Consider the following 20,068-nt stretch of genomic DNA (forward strand, 5'->3'; position numbering starts at 1 on the left):
TTTTTTTTTTTGAGACAGAGTCTCACTTTGTTGCCCCTGGTAGAGTGCTACGGCATCACAGCTCACAGCAACCTCAGATTCTTGGGCTCAAGCGATCCTCTTGCCTCAGTCTCCCAAGTAGCTGAGATCACAGGTGCCTGCCACAATGCCCAGATATTTTTAGAGATCTTGCAAGAGATCTTTAGAGGACTTGCTCTTGCTTAGGCTGGTCTTGAACTCCTGAGCTCCAGCAGTCCACCTGCCTTAGCCTCCCAGAGTGCTAGGATGATAATAGAGGTAAGCCACCATGCCTAGCCTAATTTTCCTTTTTTTTTTTTTTTAGAGACAGCCACTAGGCTGGAGTGCAAGGGTATGACCATAGCTCACTGCATCCTCAAAACTCCCTTGTCTCAAGCAATTCTCCTACCTTAGCCTCCTGAGTAGCTGGGACTATAGGCATGTGCCACACTCAGCTGAATTTTTTTTTTTTTTTCATTTTGTTAAGAGATGGGGTCTCACTATGCTGCCCAGGCTGAACCCAAACTCCTAGTTTTAAGGCTTCCTTCAGCCTCAGCCTCTTTTTTTTTTTTTATTTCCTTGATTTTGTTGTTGTTGTTGTACAGAGTCCCGCCTTATGCCCTGAGCAGAGTGCAATGGTGTCATAGCTCACTGCAACCTCAGACTCAGGCTGTGGGCATTTTGCTGCCCCAGCCTCTGGAAGCCACTGGGATTGCTGTATTTTCTATTTCTTTAATAAGTCGGGGCCTCACTATGGCTCAGACAAGCCTTGAACTCCCGCCTCAGTCTCCCACAGTGCTAGGATTACAGGCATGAACAAATTTATACTCTTTAAAAATTAGCCTGTTTAGGCTAGGCATGATGGCTCATACCTGTAATCCTAACACTTTGGGAGGTTGATGCAAGTAGATTGCCCGAGCTCAGGAGTTCGAGACCAGCCTGAGCCAGAGCAAGATCCTGTCTCTAAAAATAGCTGGGTGTTGTAGAGGACGCCTGTAGTCCCCGCTACTCGGGAAGCTAAGGTAGAAGAATTGCTTAAGATCAGGGAGTTTTGAGGGTGCAGAGAATTGCTTGAGCCCAAGAGTTTGAGGTTGCTGTGAGCTATGACACCGTAGCACTCTACCAAGTGTGGCAAACTAAGACTGTCTCAAAAAAATAATAAAAATAAATAAATAAAATAAAAATTAGCCTGCTGAACTGTATCTCTTCCTCAGTTATCAGCTGCTATTTTAAACTTTATATGCTAAATAAGTTTAGGATTTAATATACGGCTAATCACTATTATCCAAAATAAAAAAAAATAAAGGAGGGTAGTACCAAAAGTTATCATTTATTATCCTCTAACTCTTAACAGCTTTCCAACAAGAAAAAAACACATTAATGGAGCAGTAAGTGGAACTACGACGTAGACAAGGAATATAGAGTAGAGAATCAAGCTAAGAATTTCCAGGGGAAAGCAATCACAGGCATGAAGCACATCTGTCCACATCTCTGATTTACCAGACTATTTTCATGACCAAAGGGAAGTAGCAGGGGAAAGAGAGCAAGCTAATTAAGAGAATGAAGATGAGGCAGCAAACAGCGGACTATGAGAGCTATACTGGTTCTTTGTCAGGGAACCAGTAATTCTCTGTATTGTAATGATCTGGATAAGTCAAAAAAGGCTTTTTTTGGAGACAGAGTCTCACTCTGTTGCTCCAGCTAGAGTGCCATGGTGTCATCACAGCTCACAGCAACCTCAAAATCCTGGGTTCAAGCAATTCCCCTGCCCTAGCCTCTCGAGTAGCTGAGACTATAAGCACTAACCATGACACCCAGCTAATTTTTCTATTTTTCTATTTTTAGTAGACAGGGTCTGGAACTCCTGAGATCAAGTAGTCCATCCACCTAGGCCTCCCAGAATACTAGGATTACTGACGTGCGTCACCCTACCCAGCCCAAAAAAGGGCTTTTAAGATTCTGGTTAAAATCAAGAAATCGAACAAGAGGCAAGTGGAAAAGCTAGAGGAAGAATGCAACTATCTGGATTCCAATAGACAAGAAATAATCTATAGAAGCTATATCAAAATGCAAAACGGCATGAATTCTAGGGGTATACTCTCCACTGGGGGGGCACACCTCCCAGGGCTGCTTTCCCTTCAAGCAGTGGTTTTACCTTTTGAGGAGTTGCGGACAGATCCATTAAGAATCTGATAAAAGCTATGGAATCACCCAGAAACTAAATACCTGGGCACATACATACACATAATTTAGTATACAATCTCAGGTGGGGGGGATTGTGAATCCCTTTCAAGTCTGATCCATGCATCCCAGATACTGTTTTAAAGGCCTCAAGTCCCAAAATGATCCTATTTATTACAAAACATTCCACTCCCTCCTCGCCATCAAAAATAGGATGATTCCGGGCAGCACCTAAGGCTCAGTGAGTAGGGCGCCGGTCCCATATACCGAGGATGGCCCTGGCCAAAAATGCAACAACCAAAAAGAAAAAGAGGATGATTCCCTCAGTGCCATTAATCAAAGTAAATTATAGGAAGAAAGTGACACAAGGAGCCAGGCAGTGCTGAAATGAGTCAAAAGGAGTGCGCGTGGCTCTAGGTGTGTCATTAGTGAGTGCTGTCCCATTACCTAAGGCACAACCTTGTGCTGGACCACTGGTTCCTCAGCCACAAATGAGGGGTTTAAAATAAAGCAGTGATTTAGCCGGGCGTTGTGGCGCACGCCTGTAGTCCCAGCTGCTCGGGAGGCTGAGGCAGGAGAATCGCGTAAGCCCAAGAGTTGGAGGTTGCTGTGAGCCGTGTGACGCCCCGGCACTCTACCCGAGGGCAGTACAGTGAGACTCTGTCTCTATAAAAAATAAATAAATAAATAAAGCAGTGATGACAATTTTAAAGGGAAGTTTTCTTCTGTTTAGTGAATACTTACTGAGCACCTAACATATTTTGGAAACTATAGGTAGGTGATAGGAAAATAAAATAAAGGAGGCGGCACCTGTGGCTCAGTGAGTAGGGCACCAGCCCCAATATCGAGGGTGGTGGGTTCGAACCCAGCCCTGGCCAAATTGTAAAAAAAAGAAAGAAAGAAAAGAAAAGAAAAATAAAATAAAGGTCGGGCACGGTAGTTCACACTTACAATCCCAGAACTCTTGGAGGCCAAGCATCATTTGAGGCCAGCAGTTTGACCCCAGTACAAAGAAAACAGAAAAATAAGTGAGGCATTGTAGCAGAACTCAGTGGTACCAGCTACTCGAGAGGATCCTGGAGTCCTGGAGTTCGTGGTTACGGTGAGCTATGACACCACTGCACAGAGTCAGACCCTGTCTCCAAAAAAATAATTTAAAAAATTAAAAGAAAAAAAGAGAAAAACAAGACCACCCTCAATGAGCTGACTCATATTCTAATAAAATAAAAGGGACTTAGGAATCAGAGAGAAAGCACACTTTGCCTAAGGAAACCAACATCTAATCTTGAAGACAATTCCCAAATAAAATAGGCAGAGTATATTCAATATGTGTGAAGACTTCAAGGTGTGAGAAGAAGTGGGATTTTCAAGGGAATTCAGAAGAGTTTGTTTAACCATGTGAAAGCACTGAGATCAGACAATAGGTAGGAAAATGTGTAACCAGCTGGCAAGAAAACAGACACCTTTGACTCACCTGCCTACCTGCCTGCTCACTGTAAGTATGAGAAGAACCGACTGCATTTGGTACCTGACTTCCAAAAAATTAGATGGCTCACAATGGTAAAAACTGCTCTCACTCCGACAATATTAGAACTATGAAATTCTAATAAAGAACAGTCAGGCGGCGCCAGTAGCTCAGTGGGTAGGGCACCGGCCAAATACACTGAGGCTGGCAGGTTGGGAACCCAGCCCAGGCCAGCTAAAACAACAACTGCAACAACAACAACAAGAAAAAGTAGCTGAGTTGGGCGGCGCCCGTAGCTCAAGGAGTAGGGCCCTGGCCCCATATATGGGGGTGGGGGGAGAGGGGCAGAAAGGGGGTGGGGGGGTTCAAGCCCAGCCCCAGCCAAAACTGCAAAAAAAAAAAAAGAATTATTAGCCGGGTGTTGTGGCAGGTGCCTGTAGTCCCAGCTACTGGGGAGGCTGAGCCAAGAGAATCGCCTAAGCCCAGGAGCTGGACCAAGGGCAACAAAGTGAGACTCTGTCTCTAAACAAACAAACAAACAAAAAAATAGCTGGGCATGTGGTGGGTGCCTGTAGTCCCAGCTACTTGGGAGGCTGAGGCAGGAGAATGGCTTGAGCCCAGGAGTTTGAGGCTGCTGTGAACTACAATGTCATAGCACTCTACCGAGGGTGACAAAGTGAGACTGTCTCAAAAAAAAAAAAAAAGCAAAGAAAGAAAGAAAAAATAAAGAAAAACAGTTGAGTTCCATCATTCACAAACTCTGATTGATCAGCCAAATTCCTTCTGAGCCATCACTTACTAGAAACATCTCATGACTAAGCTTTGCCATTTCCCCACAGTTTTACTTTCTTTTCCCAAAAGACTCAGAAGACTCTATTCCTTTTCCCTGCCCTTATGCCCCAGTCTGATTCACACAACAATCAGCAGTGACCAAAGCAAATGCCAAAAGGCAATCATAAACACTGCTCAAAAAGCCAGAATTAATCTCAGACTACATTAATGTCATCAGTTTGTCAATCAGACCAAATTAAACTTTTCCAGAAATCTGCCTTTGCTAACTGTGCCCTTTCAAGGCCAATACTTCTTTCTCTCCCCAAATGCTCTTAATTCCATTGACTCCCGCTTTCTGAGCTTTCTGGCTCCATCATCCTTCCTATTTTCTTCAAACTCTACCTCTCTCAAAATCATATGAACATACCCCATACCTCTTTTCTCCTAAGAAGTCATTCACATAACAAACATCTGTCAAGTGCTCATTAAATGCTGGTACTGTGCAAAGTGCTAGCACTGCCTTCATCAGGCTTTGATGAGGTAATGAGGAAGATAAACCAACCCAAGAATTCATTCCCAAGGAACTTCCTATTATCAAAGTCATGTTATAAAACCAAATGTTCAAAGTAGGTAAAAGAAGAAAGAAGCCAGAGAGTTTCAGACCCAAAATATTCAATTATTTTTTTCCTGCAAGAATTAATTAGGTGTGAGGCTCAGCACCCATAGCTCATTGACTAGGGCGCCGGCCAAATACACAGAGGGTGCGGGTTCAAGCCCGGCCTGGGCCTGCTAAGCAACAATGACAATTATAACCAAAAAATAGCCCGGCATTGTGGCAGACACCTGTAGTCCCAGCTACTTGGGAGGCTGAGGCAAAAGAATCCCTTAAGCCCTGGAATTGGAGGTTGCTCTGAGCTATGAGGCCATGGCACCATACCCAGGGCAACAGCTTGAGGCTCTGTCTCAAAAAAAAAGAGAAGGTAGTTAAGCAAGAAGGTAAAGAGGAGGGGGGGAAAGTTCCAATGTAAAGGGAATTACATTTATAAAGGCCCTGAGGGGAGAATGGACACACACTTCCAGGAACAGAACATGGTGGAAAGAGCTCATTTTAGCTATGTCTCCCCACTCCTTCAAGTTGGGTTTCTTAAAAGAACAGGCTACATTTGGTAGTTTGCACTTCTTCCCCCCTCTTCTCAACTCTGGACGTGTCTTCTGTAGTCCACTGAAATTGCTCTCTTGGAGCCTAAGCCCAAAAGCTGGAGATTGCTGTGAGCTGTGACGCCAAGACACTATATGAAGGACGACAAAGTGAGACTCTGTCTCTAAAAAAAAAAAATGGAAGGACAGGCATGTTAGTTCACGCCTGTAATTCCAGAACTTTGGAGGCACAGGTGGGTAGACTGCCTGAGCTCACAGGTTTGAGACCATTCTGAGCCAGAGCCATCTCTGAAAAAAAAAAAAATGCCAGGCATCATGTCAGGCGCCTGTAGTCCCAGCTACTTGAGAGGCTGAGGAAAGAGAATCACGTGAACCCAAGAGTTTGAGGTTGCTGTGAGTTAAGATGTCATGGCACTCATCAAAGGTGACCAAGTGAGACCCTGTCCACCCCCCCCCCAAAATAAAGAAAATATGGAATTGCAATGAAGCCCCAGGAATCCACGTCCCAGAATGGGAGCACCTCAAGAGCAAGAACCTGCTGCTCCCACTCGGGGAGACTGTGGCAGGAGGATCCCTCAAGCTCAGGAGTTTGAGACCAGTCTGAGCAAGAGCTAGACCCCATCTCCACTAAAAATAGAAAGATTAACCAGCATTGTGGCATGTGCCTACAGCCCCACCCACTTGCCCAGCTGAGGCAAGAAGATCACTTGAGCCAGGAGTTTGAAGTTGCAGTGAGCTAGGACCACACCAATGCACTCCATCCAGGGAGACACAGCAAGACGCTGTCTCAAAATAAATAAGTAAACCGGCCCAGTGCCTGTAGCTCAGTGGCTAGGGCACCAGCCACATACACTGGAGCTGGCAGGTTCAAATACAGCCTGCCAAACAACAATGACAACTACAACCAAAAAATAGCCGGGCATTGTGGCGGGCGCCTGTAGTCCCAGCAACTTGGGAGGCTAAGGCAAGAGAATCACCCTAGCCCAAGAGCTGGAGGCTGCTGTAAGCTGTGACACCACGGCACTCTACTAAGGGCAACAAAGTGAGACTCTGTCTCAAAAAAATAAATAAATGAAACCCAAACCCCCAGGAACTTTGTCAATGGCATTCTCTGCAGAATCTTCAAGGCCCAGAGCAAAAGCCAGAGCCACTGGGGTCAGTATATATTTTTGTAGAATGGCTGAATGGTACTTCAAAGAACACAGGAAAACACTTAGTCCAAACTCTTCCTGAATTGCTTTCCATTACTAATTTTCTTGGTTTGTGACCTACTTTTACTGTAACACCCATAGGCATGACAGTTTCTACTGACCAAACTAATGCTCTTGCTTTTCCATTAGAAACTAATATGAGTGGCTGGGCGCAGCGGCCTTACACCTATAATCCCAGCACTCTGGGTGGCCAAAGTAGGAGGATCGCTTGAGCTCAGGCGTTCAAGACCAGCCTGAGCAAGAGTGACACCCCCATCTCTACTAAAAATAGAAAAACTAGCTGGAAATTATGGCGGGTTCTTATAGTCCCAGCTATTCAGGAAGCTGAGGCAGGAAGATTGCTTGAGTCCAAAAGCTTAAGGTTGCTGTGAGCTATGACACCATAGCACTCTACCAAAAGAAATAGAGTAGGGCGGTGCCTGTGGCTCAAGGAGTAGGGTGCCGGTCCCATATGCTGGAGGTGGCGGGTTCAAACCCAGCCCCGGCCAAAAAACCACAAAAAAAAAAAAAAAAATAGAGTAAAACACTGCCTCAAAAATAAAAATAGGGGTGGCACCTGTGGCTCAGAGAGTAGGGCGCAGGCCCCATATACAGAGGGTGGTGAGGTCGAACCCAGCTCCAGCCAAACTGCAACAAAAAAATAGCCAGGCATTGTGGTGGGCGCTATAGTCTCATCTACTTGGGAGGCTGAGGCAAGAGAATCACCTAAGCCGAAGAGCTGTAGGTTGCTGTGAGCTGTGATGCCACAGCACTCTCCAAGGGTAACAGAGACTCTGTCTCTAAAAAAATTAAAATAAAAAAATAAAAGGGCTGCGCCCATGGCTCAGTGGGTAGAGTGCCAGCCCCATATACTGAGGGTGGCAGGTTCAAACCCAGCCCCGGCCAAACTGCAACAAAAAAATAGCTGGGTGTGTTGTGACAGGCACCTGTAGTCCCAGCTACTCGGGAGGCTGAGGCAAGAGAATTGCCTAAGCCCAGGTGTTGGAGCTTGCTGTGAGCTGTGTGATGCCACGGCACTCTACAAAGGGCGACAGAGTGAGACTCTGTCTCTACAAAAAAATAAATAAAAATAGTTGAGTGCCCATAGCTCAGTGGGTAGGGCGCCAGCCACATACACCGAGGCTGGCAGGTTTGAGCCTAGCCCAGAACAGCTACAACAACGACAACTGCAACAACAACAAAAAAATTGCTGGACATTGTGGCAGGTACCTGTAGTCCCAAGATCCTTGGGAGGCTGAGGCAAGAGAATGGGTTAAGCCCAAGAGTTTGAGGTTGCTATGAGTTGTGACGCCACAGCACTCTCAGAGCAACTGCCTGAGGCTCTATCTTAAAAATATTTAAAAAATAAAAAAACAAATAATAATGTGATGTAGACCAATCAAGTAAACTACAGGATTCATCAATAAGAGTCCATAGAAGAGTTTCCTTAACTCTGCACTCCCTAAAAGTGGATGGGGAATGTGCAATGGTTGCCAAGTACATATATTTCTCTGGCAAGACATACCACAATTTTAACTGAATTCTCAAAGATCTCACACACACACACACACACACGCACAAAAAAAAAACAAAAACAAAAAGAAGAAGAAAACCAAAATATGAGGCTGAATTAAGTTGTAGCATCCACTTTTCTCTTCTCAAACCTGTACCTGGATTATATATCCCTTATGCCTTCCTCAGAAGACAGTAGCCTCTGCTACAGTGAAAGTAACTGGAGAACATGCAGCTGGCAGGCTCTCACATAAAGATTCCTACTAGACTTTGCATTTCAGACTGTCTATAACTGAAATGTCCTTATAAGCATTCCTTAAAAGTTAGTGCTCTACCCTAACATACTGCATTTCCGTGTCAATCAGGGTATTTATAATACTCCCTGCTAACCTGATCTAGAAACCATTACATTTCAAACATATAAATAGAAAGTATTTTTTACTGTCATCTAATTAAATCGTATGGGGGAAAAACCCAGATTATCCAGATTAACAGGAAAGCTCTTTTTTTCTTTTTCTTTTTTTTAGAGACAGAGTCTCACTTTGTTGCTCTGGGTAGGTGCTGTGGCGTTACAGCTCACAGCAACCTCCAGCAGCTCTTGGGCTTAGGCGATTCTCTTGCCTCAGCCTCCCGAGTAGCTGGGACTACAGGTGCCCACAACGCCCAGCTATTTTTTTATTGTTGTTGCAGTTTGGCCGGGGATGGGTTTGAACCTGCCACCCTCAGTATATGGGGCCGGCACCCTACCCACTGAGCCACAGGTGCCGCCCACTTTTTTTCTTTTACAGAAACTAAACATCAGAAGTAGCATTTAACTCACCAACCAACAAAATCAATCTTTCAAGTAACAAGCCGATGATTAAACATAAGCAATTAAATCATTTTTAAAGAGATAAAATTTTGTTTGAATTAAAAGGTCCTCTAGTTGTTGCTAGTCACAGTGTTCACAGCATAGATTCCGCGACTGTGACTTGAACAGACAAGATTATCCTACGAGGTGGGCTTCAGAACCACAGCGGCCAACCGGGAGAAGGGAGCACGACGACACTTTCGAGGGTGACAGAAAAGTTATTTTGATTTGAGCGGTGCCTGCACGGGTTATACATTTGAAAGTCGTTTGAACGCAGAGATCTGTGAGTAAAGAAAATTTGAGAATGCTTTATCCCTTAACTAATACGACCGCAGCCTCCTCTCGTCCCGGGAAGACTGTGAGTGGAAGACCACAAGCTAACACGCACGAAGCCGCAGAGAAACCCCACCGCGAGACCCCGGGGACACTGCCAGTGCCCCAGCTACCCAACCCTCGGAGGCTTCACCTGCGGAACTGCAGGCTCCGCGACCCCGGGCCGACCCGGACCCGGACCCGGACCCCGACCCCGACCACAGCGCGCGCTTCCCAGGAACACCTGGCCCACGCACAGGCCGTGGGAGCCAGCGCCCCCGGCCTCCGACCCCAGTGCCCACACAGATTCCCATGCCTCGGCGCGCGCCCGGCCCAGCAACGCCAGCCACAAGGGGCCGCTGTGGCGCCGCCTTCCAGAATTAAGTCTACGCTTGCGCCAACAACAAGGCTCCTCATCCAAAGCCTTCCACCCCCACGCAAAGGCTCAAGAGAGCGGTCGGCGCAGGCGCGCCCCTGACGCGTGCCGCGCCGCCACTTCCGCCCGGAGCCAGAGGCTGGGGAAGCGGGTGGGAACCGGTAGGCATGGGCCCGGGTCTCAGAGAAGAAAGGCGGCCACCGCCAAACGGGCGGACGACTCACCAAGTACAGGGGCTGCCAGCGACACTGAGCATCCAACTCCTCGAACTCCCGCTCGATGGCAGTGGGCATGGCGACGGGAGTGAGCTGGCGCGAACGGAGCCTGCGCCGGCCGAGAGGCTCAGGCCCCGCACGATCCAGGGAGCGCACTGTCGCTTCGGCGCATGCGCGCTCTGCGCCCCGCCCCCGCCCCACGCTGAACCCTGCGGGCGGTGGGGAAAGTACCTGGGAGCGTCGGACGTCAGCGCGCCGACTGGGCGCCGGAGTGCGCGCCGGGCCTGACGGCAGCGGGGCGGGGCGCACCAGGTGGGAGGGGGCGGGGCCAGGGGACCACCCAGGGACTAACGCCTGGCTCTGGGTGGGCGAGGACCCGCCCCGGCAATGGCGAGGAGTGGCTGAGGGAGGAGGTGAGGGACGCGGTGCTAAGTTAACCCGCAGTCAGTCGCCCGCCAGCACCCCGCCGTCCTTTTTACGGTCCCATTTCTTCCTTGTTTAAAATGCATTTGGATTTTATTTAAGACGTTGTCAAATTTCTCATCCCTAGTGTCAGCTCCTTCCCGCCTGCAGGTATTGTGCCAAATAAACTGCTGTAGCAAAAGGAAAGGCAACCTTTCCTGGAACTTGGGAGGATACATCTATTTAAGAATTAGTGTTATCTGAATGTAAAATAAGCAAATCTTTTACCAAACATACTGGTAGCGGAAGTCAGATTAGGATAGTTCATAACCAGGCGCGGTGGCTCTCGCCTGTGATCCCTGCACTTGGGAGGCCAAGACGGGTAGATCTACTGAGTCTCGGGTTCAAGACCAACCTGAGCCAAAGCAAGACTCCCATCTCTAAAAGTAGCTGGGCATTGTGGTGGGCGCCTGTCGTCTCAGCTACTTGGGAGACTGAGGCCAGAGAATCGCCTAAGCCCAAGAGCTGGAGGTTGTTGTGAGCTGGGACGCTACAGCACTCTACCAAGGGGGACAAAGTGAGACTCTGTCTCTAAAAAAAAAAAAAAATAGAGTGAGAGGCAGTCTGTACTAAAATTAGAAAAAACTAGCTGGGTGTCCCAGCTACTCAGGCGGCTCAGGCAAGAGGATCATTTGAGCCCAGGAGTTTGAGGTTGCTCTACCAAGAGCAAAGTGAGACTGTCTCAAAAAAAAAAAAGTTCATTGTTAATGAATTTGTCAACATATCATGCAATACTGTTGTCATAAGAAACTTGAAGAGTTAGAAAAAGTTTAGTTGTGCTGTATCATATTGACATTTAAATTTCAATAAATAAAATTTAATTTAATTTTTAATAAAATGAAATTAAGATAACAGTTTCCCACTTAGACTAGCCACATTTGAAATGCTAAATAGGGGGGTGCGGCCTGTGGCTCAGTGGGTAGGGAGCCAGCCCCATATACTGAGGGTGGTGGGTTCAAACCTGACCCCAGCCACTGCCAAATCGCAGCAAAAAACTAGCCAGGCGTTATGGCGGGCGTCTATAGTCCCAACTACTGGGGAGGTGAGGCAAGAGAATCACTTGATTCCAGGAGTTGGAGGTTGCTGTGAGCTGTGTGATGCCCAAGCACTCTACCAAGGGCGATAAAGGACAGTACAACAAACAAATGCTAAATAGACATTTGTAGCTAGTGGCTGCCGGATCACAGCACACACGTAGAACATTTTTTTTTTTTTTATCATCCAAGAAAGTTCTTTTGGACAGATCTACTTGGAGAATGTTAAAATAACTTGGATCACAAACGTGTCCTTCATCCTGTAGAGGTGAGAACCCAACCCGTACAGTGGCTCACAGTCTGTAACCCCAGGGCACTGAATTGCTTGAGATCTGGAGTTGGCGGCCAGCTTGCGCCAGAGGGAGAGATCCCCGTCTCTAAGAAAATAGCTAGGCTTTATGGCATTTGCCTATAGTCCCAGCTACTGGGGAAGCTGAGGCAAGAGGATTGCTTGAGCCCAAGTTTGAGGTTGTTGTTGTTGCAGGAAGACGAGGCCCAACGGAGAGAAAGCGCACCCAAACACCATTTTTATAACAGGAAGGGCTTTATTTACTGGTCAGGAGCTTATGGCATAGAAGAATTCCAAATGGCCGGGCTCCCAAACTGGCTTGGTCTTTCCCTTTTTATCAATAGTCAAAAAGTTCTGACCCACAGGTACCCTTCTTATTGGCCAGTTTGAATCAAAGGGAAGAGACTATTCCAGCCCCTACAACTACAGGATTTCACAGAACATGGAAATTTCCAAGTTCCAGGAAGTTAAGTTTACAAATTCCTTTTTTTTTTTTTTTTTTTTTGTGGTTTTTGGCCAGGGCTGGGTTTGAACCCACCACCTCCGGCATATGGGACCTGTGCCCTACTCCTTGAGCCACAGGCGCCACCCTAAATTTACAAATTCCCAAGAGTTGAGTCACCATGGAGAGGACCCTGCAGGTGTATCCTTGTGGTCTTGAGAAGACCTGTTCTCTTAGACCTCACCCTTCTCAGGTATCCTCTCTTATTCCCCCCTTTGAGACTCCAATATATTTATATATTGATATTGGGGTCTCAATATCAGCTTGCTTCTGCAGGTGCCAATATTAATTACTTTTCAACACTGACATTTCAGGGACTGTGAGTCTTCTTGGGTTCTCTACTCAGGTGTTAATAGTACCATGGTGGTGGGCTAATACACATATAAGTTTTTACTTTTCCCTGTGTGAGATTCTTCACCCCTTTTCCCCAAAGTCCAAAGTCTGATTAAGACAAGTCCCTCGAGTTTCCTCAGGTTTCAGCCAAGCATTGACCAGCCAGCTCCCAGTATGTGGCTGGAGCAGGGCATATTGACCATCCTAAAAGTTACCTTTACTTTCCAAGAGGCAGTGAAGTTCTATTCAGCCAGCTGTGATGACTCCAGGTGAGTATTCCTTTCAACTTTGCTGTTGAGTGTATGGTCAGGATGAAGGTATCAAGTTCTTTTTACCTTGGTTTGAGGAGGGCCAGGTTCTGATCCTGGACCTAGACTTGGTTCCCTTGATCATCCAGAGCATCAGTTCTCAACCTGTGGGTCGCGACCCCTCTTTAATAATGAAAAAAACAGGCCGGAACCCGTTTAGGTCACATGCTGATGGGAATCGGGAAGGCGTAGTGCTCCTTTATTAGCTCCTGTGGGCCGTGTTTTCAGGCCGGATCTGTCTTAGTCTTACCCCCTAAGGAAATGGCCTGGGAGCTCCTGGAATCCCAGGCGCTGTCTGTGGAGCCCAGGCTGAGGAGGCAGGGCAGCGGGGTAAATCCGAGGGAGGTCATGGCATCTGGCAGTAACTTGCTGTCCAGGGTGAATGTCGTGCTGGTGATGGCCTATGGGACCCTGCTGTAGCTGTGAACTTAACTCTCCGACCCTGCCCTGGTGAGAGCCCTCCCCCTGAATCCTGGGGCACAGACCCCAGGCCTCCCTGCTGCTGCTTCCCTGACCTGCACCCGTATTGACCACCTTGCTTTGCCCCAAGTTTTACCCCGAAAGCATCCCTGAGAGCCTCAATCTGGGGATTTGGAATGAAGGACTTGAAAGAGGAGAATGATATTCAACTATCCAGGGTTCAGGATATCAAGTATGAACCCCAATTCCTTAGAAATGATGATGCTAGGCTCCTGCAACTGGAAACCCAAGGAAATCAAAATTGCTACAACTATCTGTACAGGATGAAAGCTCTGGATGCCATTTGTGCCTTCGGGATCCTGTTTCGTGCTGATGGCTGGCATCCTCATTCCTTAATGGGCAAGAATTTCCACTCCTACCTACTAGCTCTATGAAACACTACCCTGTTTCACTGAAAATAAGACATCCTCCAAAAATAAGACCTACTTACAGGAAAGATAAGACGTCCCCTGAAAATAAGACCTAGTGCATTTTTGGGAGCACACCTTAAAATAAGACACTGTCTTATTTTTGGGGAAACAGGGTAGTACTCCCTTCAAGGGTGTGCGCAAAGCCCTTATTGATACCCTGCTAGATGGCTATGAAACAGCCCGCTATGGGACAGGGGTCTTTGGTCAGAATGAATACCTGCGCTATCAGGAGGGCCTGAGTGAGCTGGCCACTGTGGTCAAAGCACAAATTGGAAACTCTCAGCGACAACACCAATCAGCAGCCAAAGACCTAACTCAATCCCCTGAAGTCTCCGCAGCAACCATCCAGGTGACATACCTCCCCTCCAGTCAGAAGAGTAATGTGCCAAACACTTCCTCGAATTGAAGAGCTTTAAGGATAACTATAACACCTTGGAAAGTACTTTGTGATGGAACTGAAGGACTCTCACTGCAGACTGAAACAGACAGCTGCAGTGTGCCAGACAGGCTACTTGCTGGGAGCCCTCAGGACATCTGGCTCAGCAGACCCAACCTATATCAGCTGAGGCTCCCATTGTATCCAGAGTTCTTAGACCTTCTGGCTAGACAGTCATTCCCAACTCCATACAGGCATTTTCGGAACACTGGCTAAGATTTTATAGCATTTTTTTCTGGATTTGAATTCAGATGTTACTCTCCATGTTTCTGTCTAAGCCTCCTTAAAAATCCTCACTGGGTTTTAGCCATAGTTCACATACCCTGTGTCAGGCTATTTAATCCCATAGGTGAAAGTTGGAGTGGGGTGCTTTCTCTGTCTACCCCTTCATCCATGGTTAAATAGAAACTGTTTGGAAGTTAGGGTATCTCAGGTTTGATTGGTGGAAAAGGCAGACAGAAACTGTCAGGGAAATGTGGTGAGGAAGGGGGTGGTATATGGGAACAACTTAACCCTGGTGCTCCTCTTAAACCAAGATGTGTTGAAACATTAACACAGCTTTCCTAACATGCAAGGTTCTGTCCTGCAACTTTCATTCCCATGCTGTGTTGTACATAAAAGGGAATGTTCAGGCACCTGGTGCCAGGCTTTGAGACAATGGGAAGGAATTGTTTCCCCAAACCAATGCAATGGTCTGACTTAAAAATTATTTAATAAAATGAACTATTAAAAAAGAAAAAAAAATGAAAAAACACTGCAGCGTTAGGAAGGTTGAGAACCACTGCTCCAGAAAGAAAGGATGTACAGACACAAAAGACTAAACAGAATACGGTTAATTACCTCAGTGGAGATTTTCCTTCCTACTCTTTCTAGGGTTTTTGTCTATTTAGTTCAGTCTTTCCCAGTTCTTTTAGGAGTTCCTGCTAAATTGCAGAGGATTGACAGAGGCCTCTGAACAACACCAGTGGCAAGGCTTGTATCCAGTTAAGCTTTGCTTCCTGGCAGAGTTTACTGATCCCTGTTCTTATGGCCTTGTTTATGTATGCACTTTACCCTGTCTAAGCTTTGAAGCCTATAAGTTACATATAGTTTCCAGATGATACTTAAAACTTTAGTTATTATTTGCGCTAGTTCTGTCATGAAGGCTAGTCCATTGTTAAATTTAAACCAGAGTAGCAACCTAAACCATCGAACACTTTATCTGGGCAACACTTTTAGTACTTCAGGAGTCTTTTTTATCCCAGTGGGGAAGGCTTTTACTTATTCCAAGTATGTGCAGACCATCATCACTAGCAAGTACTTGTTCCCTCTAGACCTGGGCATTTCAGTAAAGTCTATCTGGAAGTCCTCGAAGGGCGTTGCTCCATACAACTGGATTCCTGGGGGAACCATCAGTCCTTGGTGGGTGTTGAATTGGCTGCAGGTGACACACTGTTGACTGACGGTTTTGGCCAGTGCTGCCAGATGGGAGATGTAGAAGTACTGGCCCAGGAACTTCACCAAAGACTTCTGTCCCAGATGAGTGCTCTTGTGTATAGCTGTCACCAAGGTGGCTCATAGAAGTTGGGGGACTGTTATTCGTCTACCTGGTATCTTCATCCATTCTCTCTGTATTTCTTGGTTCCCCTCCATTGCCAACCATTCCTTCTCTTCCCCAGAGTAGATAGGTGAGAGCTCCAGAACCCACAGGATTTGGGGAGCCACTAGCAACAGCTGGTAGGGTTTGGATTTAGACCTTTTGGACTCAGTACCGACCCTAGTGTTCCCTTTAGTGATGGTGGAAGCATCTCCTTGATGTCCACAACAGTGCATCATGGCCACCTTCCAGGGTTTCTATACTGCCTCCAGCAAGTACTCTGCCTCTGAAGTATCTCCTGCTGATAACTAATGTCTTTTCCCCCAGAATCGAATAGTCCCTTTTCTTTGTACAATGCCCTGTGTACTTGGAGAGTCAGAAAAGCATACTGGGAGCCTGTGTAGATACTCACACTTTTCCCTTGACTTAGTTCTAAGGCTCCAGTCAAGGCAATTAACTCAACCTTCTGAGCCAATGTTCCTTGGGGTAGGGACTTAGCCTCTACGTCTCTGTTAAGGTGACCACTGCATACCCAGCCTGCTGCTCACCTTGGTCCGTCATGTAACTGCTTCACTCTACATAGAAGTCCCAGTCTGCATTTGTCCAAGGATGGTCACACAAGTCAGGTCTGCTAGAATACACATTATCCATAACTTCCATACAGTCATGCTCAGTCTTTCTTCCACTGACTGGAAGGAACATGGCTGGATTCAGAGTGTTCTTGCATTAGAGAGCCAAAAAAGTCCCTTAGTGTCCATTAACATGACCACAGAGTGGGGTATTTTCACTCTGAGATCCTGCCCTAGAGTCAACTTATCAGCTTTTTGCACAAGGAGAGCAGTAGCAGCTAGAGCTCTGAAGCATGGTGGCCATCCTTTTGCTACTCTATCCAGCTGTTTTGAGAAGTAAGCCTTGGCCAGGACCCAACCAGCTGGGTTAACACACCTACAGACATCTTTCCTCTCTCTGAGATTTACAGAGTGAAGGGCTTGGCCAAGTCTGGTAGCCCCAACGCAGGTGCATTTATCAGCCTCATCTTTAGCTGGGGAGAAGGCATGTTCCTGTTCTCCTCCTCATTCTAAGGGCTCTCCTTTCTCTCCTTTAGTTGCCTCATACAAGGGCTTAGCCAAGATGGCAAAGTTGGGGATCCAAAGACAACAAAAGCTGACTGCACCTACCAATTCCAAAACCTGCTTTCATCTCATGGGAGTGGGGAGGTGATTAATGACCTGCCTCCATTCCATACCTAGATTGATTCCTCTCCCCTTCTGGATAGTAAATACTTGATAATCCTGCTTTCCACTGGCAAATCTGGGCCTTTTGTTTGGGCACTTTATAGCTACATACCTGTAGATGTCATAAAAGATAGTCTGTGCTTTGGGTGCAGCCCTTCTGGGTAGAGCGCCCTTAAAGAAGGTCATGGACATATTGGAGCAGCACACATTTTAATTCCTCAGCTGGGAATTTCTGGAGGTCATGAGCCAGCACTTCTCCAAAAATTGTGGGTGAGTTTTTTGTTTTTGTTTTTTTTGTAGAGACAGAGTCTCACTTTACCCCTTTCAGTAGAGTGCCATGATGTCACAGGACTCAAAGCAACCTCTAGCTCTTGGGCTTCAGCGATTCTCCTGCCTCAGCCTCCCAAGCAGCTGGGACGACAGGCGCCCGCCACAACACCCGGCTATTTTTTGGTTGCAGTTCAGCCAGAGCTGGGTTTGAACACGCCACCCTCGGTATATGGGGCTGGCGCCCTACTCACTGAGCCACAGGTGCCACCCATGGGTGAGTTTTTGAACTTCTGTGGCAACCTGGTCCATGTATACTGGATAGCAGTTCCCGTGTCTGGTCTCTCCCACTGGAAAGCAAACAGCCTCTGGCTTCCCGGAGCCAGCCTTATACTGAAAAAGGCATCTTTTAAGTCTAGGCAAGTGAGCCACTTGGCTTCAGTTGGCAGCAGACTCAGCAGAGTATACGGATTAGGCACAGTATGTGAAGTGTGACAGTTACACCATTTACAGGGAAATTCTCATTCAGGTCCTAATTTTTCCTGAGGTATCTATATAGACACAGTAGATAACATTTAATACTGCACAGATTTTTCCAGTGTAGCCAACAGGTGACCTTTGTTGAGTCTTAAGGCTTCAGAGCAAATATAACTAATGTATATAATTCTATGCTCTTTGGCCAGTCTTCTAGTTCCATTTAACAGATTAGTTTAATAAAACAGTTAAGTCTCATTTTATGAGTTAACAGTACAGACAAGGCTTAGATCTAATACAGGTGGGCCACAGCCTCTTTTCTCTGTGAATCATTTTTCTCAGTTGGCGCCTGTGGCTCAGTGAGTAGGGTGCCGGCCCCATATACCAAGGGTAGCAGGTTCAAACCAAGCCCCTGCCAAACTGCAACAAAAAAATAGCTGGGCATTGTGGTGGGCGCCTGTAGTCCCAGCTACTCGAGAGGCTGAGGCAAGAGAATTGCCTAAGCCCAGGAGCTGGAGGTTGCTGTGAGCTGTGTGATGCCATGGCACTCTACCAAGGGCAATAAAGTGAAACTCTCTCTCTTCAAAACAAGAACAAAAACAAAAATAAAACCTTGGAGTAAATCATTTTTCTCTCTCCAATTTCTCACTTTACTAAAGACAAATTATAGCAGAACTAACTTAGTTGCCAAAATAAACTGTACCTTCAGTATACTGGGTCTGATTATTTGCATAAAGTGCAGTAAGAATAAATATTATTCTAATAATAATTATTAGACTCTTCTTTCCTTTAAAATTGGCTTTGCTGGAATCTTTTATAAGAAATTTCAGGCTGGACTGTCTTGAAAGTCTTTCCTGAGCCCAGGTTTCATCTGTGCCATTAGGTACCTGTATGCATTGGGTAAATTCCTCTTCTCTTGAGGTCCCCAAGCACATTTCGATTCCCAGACCCATCAGCAAGTGACCTTCATTACTTACTACAGATCAGGAAATTGTTACTGATGGGTATCTGGCCAGTTTTCCAAAGGGCTTTTTTTTTTTATTGGCCTTATAAAGTCAACCTGAATTCCTTTATGCAGTCTGGACATCTCTGGAAATGCTATTCCATCCAAAGCCTTGATAAAATAACCAGTGCCTTCATCATGTCCTATAGAACAAAACAGATTCTTAATGAACTTACGCAAATAACTATATTGTCAGAAATTAAGAATACTTACAAATGGCTTTCAAATTCCAGAGAAATCAAGGAGAGAGAAAAAATACATGTTTCAAATTCTCCTCATAAGTACATGCATTGCTTGAAAAGCTACAAACAGCTCAAAACACAGAAAACGGTTTTCTTGACTTTTGGAAAACAGAACATAGAAAGAAACAACTATATTTCAAACAAAAAGCCATAACAAACTAGCCCAGTTCCACATAACTGATATCTGTTCTGTTTGAAGTTAGGTTAGCAATACTCATAGACATGTTAACTTTCCAATGAAAGTTCTAAAAGTCTGCTTTTAGTCCGAAGGTACTCAATTTCCAAAGACATCAGGAATTTGAATTCAGGAGAATTCATTAGCCTCTCTTAATATTTCTTTTCTTTTTTGAGATAAACTCTGGACTCATTCAGTTACAAAAAACACTTTTTTTTTTTTTTTGAGATGAATTAAAATTATTACCGACAATCTACGTTAGGATAGACCAATGCTTTATAGGTGAGGACAGACCAATGATTTATATTATTGGAATATATATATATAACCATAATCCATGCAAAATTAATCACCATTTCATATTTGATGTTTTCTATACATTTTTAATAAAGTGAATAAGTTTTTTTTTTTGTTTTTTTTGTGGTTTTTGGCCTGGGCTGAGTTTGAACCCACCACCTCCGGCATATGGGACTGGTGCCCTACTCCTTGAGCCACAGGCGCCGCCCAATAAATTGAATAAGTTTAATTTGTTTTCCTAGGTCTTTCAGTGGTCTTAATATTTAAAAAAGACCAAATTTAAAGCTGTGGTTTTTTGGGGTTTTTTTTTTTTGAGACAGAGTCTCACTTTATTACCCTCGGTAGAGTGCCGTGGCATCACAGCAACCTCCAACTCCTGGGCTTAGGTGATTCTCTTGCCTCAGCCTCCCAAGTAGCTGAGACTACAGGTACCTGCCACAACGCCCAGCTATTTTTTGTAGCAATTTGACAGGGGCTGGATTCGAACCCGCTACCCTCGGTACATGGGGCCAGCGCCC

The 20,068-nt window shown here is 45.9% G+C and overlaps 1 protein-coding gene and 1 pseudogene across 3 annotated transcripts in view; one reads left to right on the top strand and one right to left on the bottom strand.

Moving 5' to 3' along the window:
- The window catches only part of PTPN2 (protein tyrosine phosphatase non-receptor type 2), a 97,926-nt gene extending 87,659 nt beyond the window's left edge, over positions 1 to 10,267 (bottom strand). For 2 of the 3 annotated variants that reach the window (XM_053571889.1, XM_053571888.1), the window contains exon 1: positions 10,037 to 10,225. In XM_053571889.1, coding sequence (XP_053427864.1) covers positions 10,037 to 10,105 — 69 coding nt within the window. In that variant the 5' untranslated portion in view covers positions 10,106 to 10,225. Of the gene's footprint in view, positions 1 to 10,036 lie in introns of all 3 variants that reach the window. The other variant, XM_053571887.1, reaches the window with a different exon arrangement.
- A 3,036-nt stretch (positions 10,268 to 13,303) lies between these two features.
- Positions 13,304 to 14,295, top strand: LOC128571994 (protein C1orf43 homolog; annotated as a pseudogene).
- Positions 14,296 to 20,068: the final 5,773 nt, after the last annotated feature.

This window comes from Nycticebus coucang, chromosome 19 (genome assembly GCF_027406575.1).
Source record: "Nycticebus coucang isolate mNycCou1 chromosome 19, mNycCou1.pri, whole genome shotgun sequence".
Lineage (NCBI taxonomy): Eukaryota > Metazoa > Chordata > Mammalia > Primates > Lorisidae > Nycticebus > Nycticebus coucang.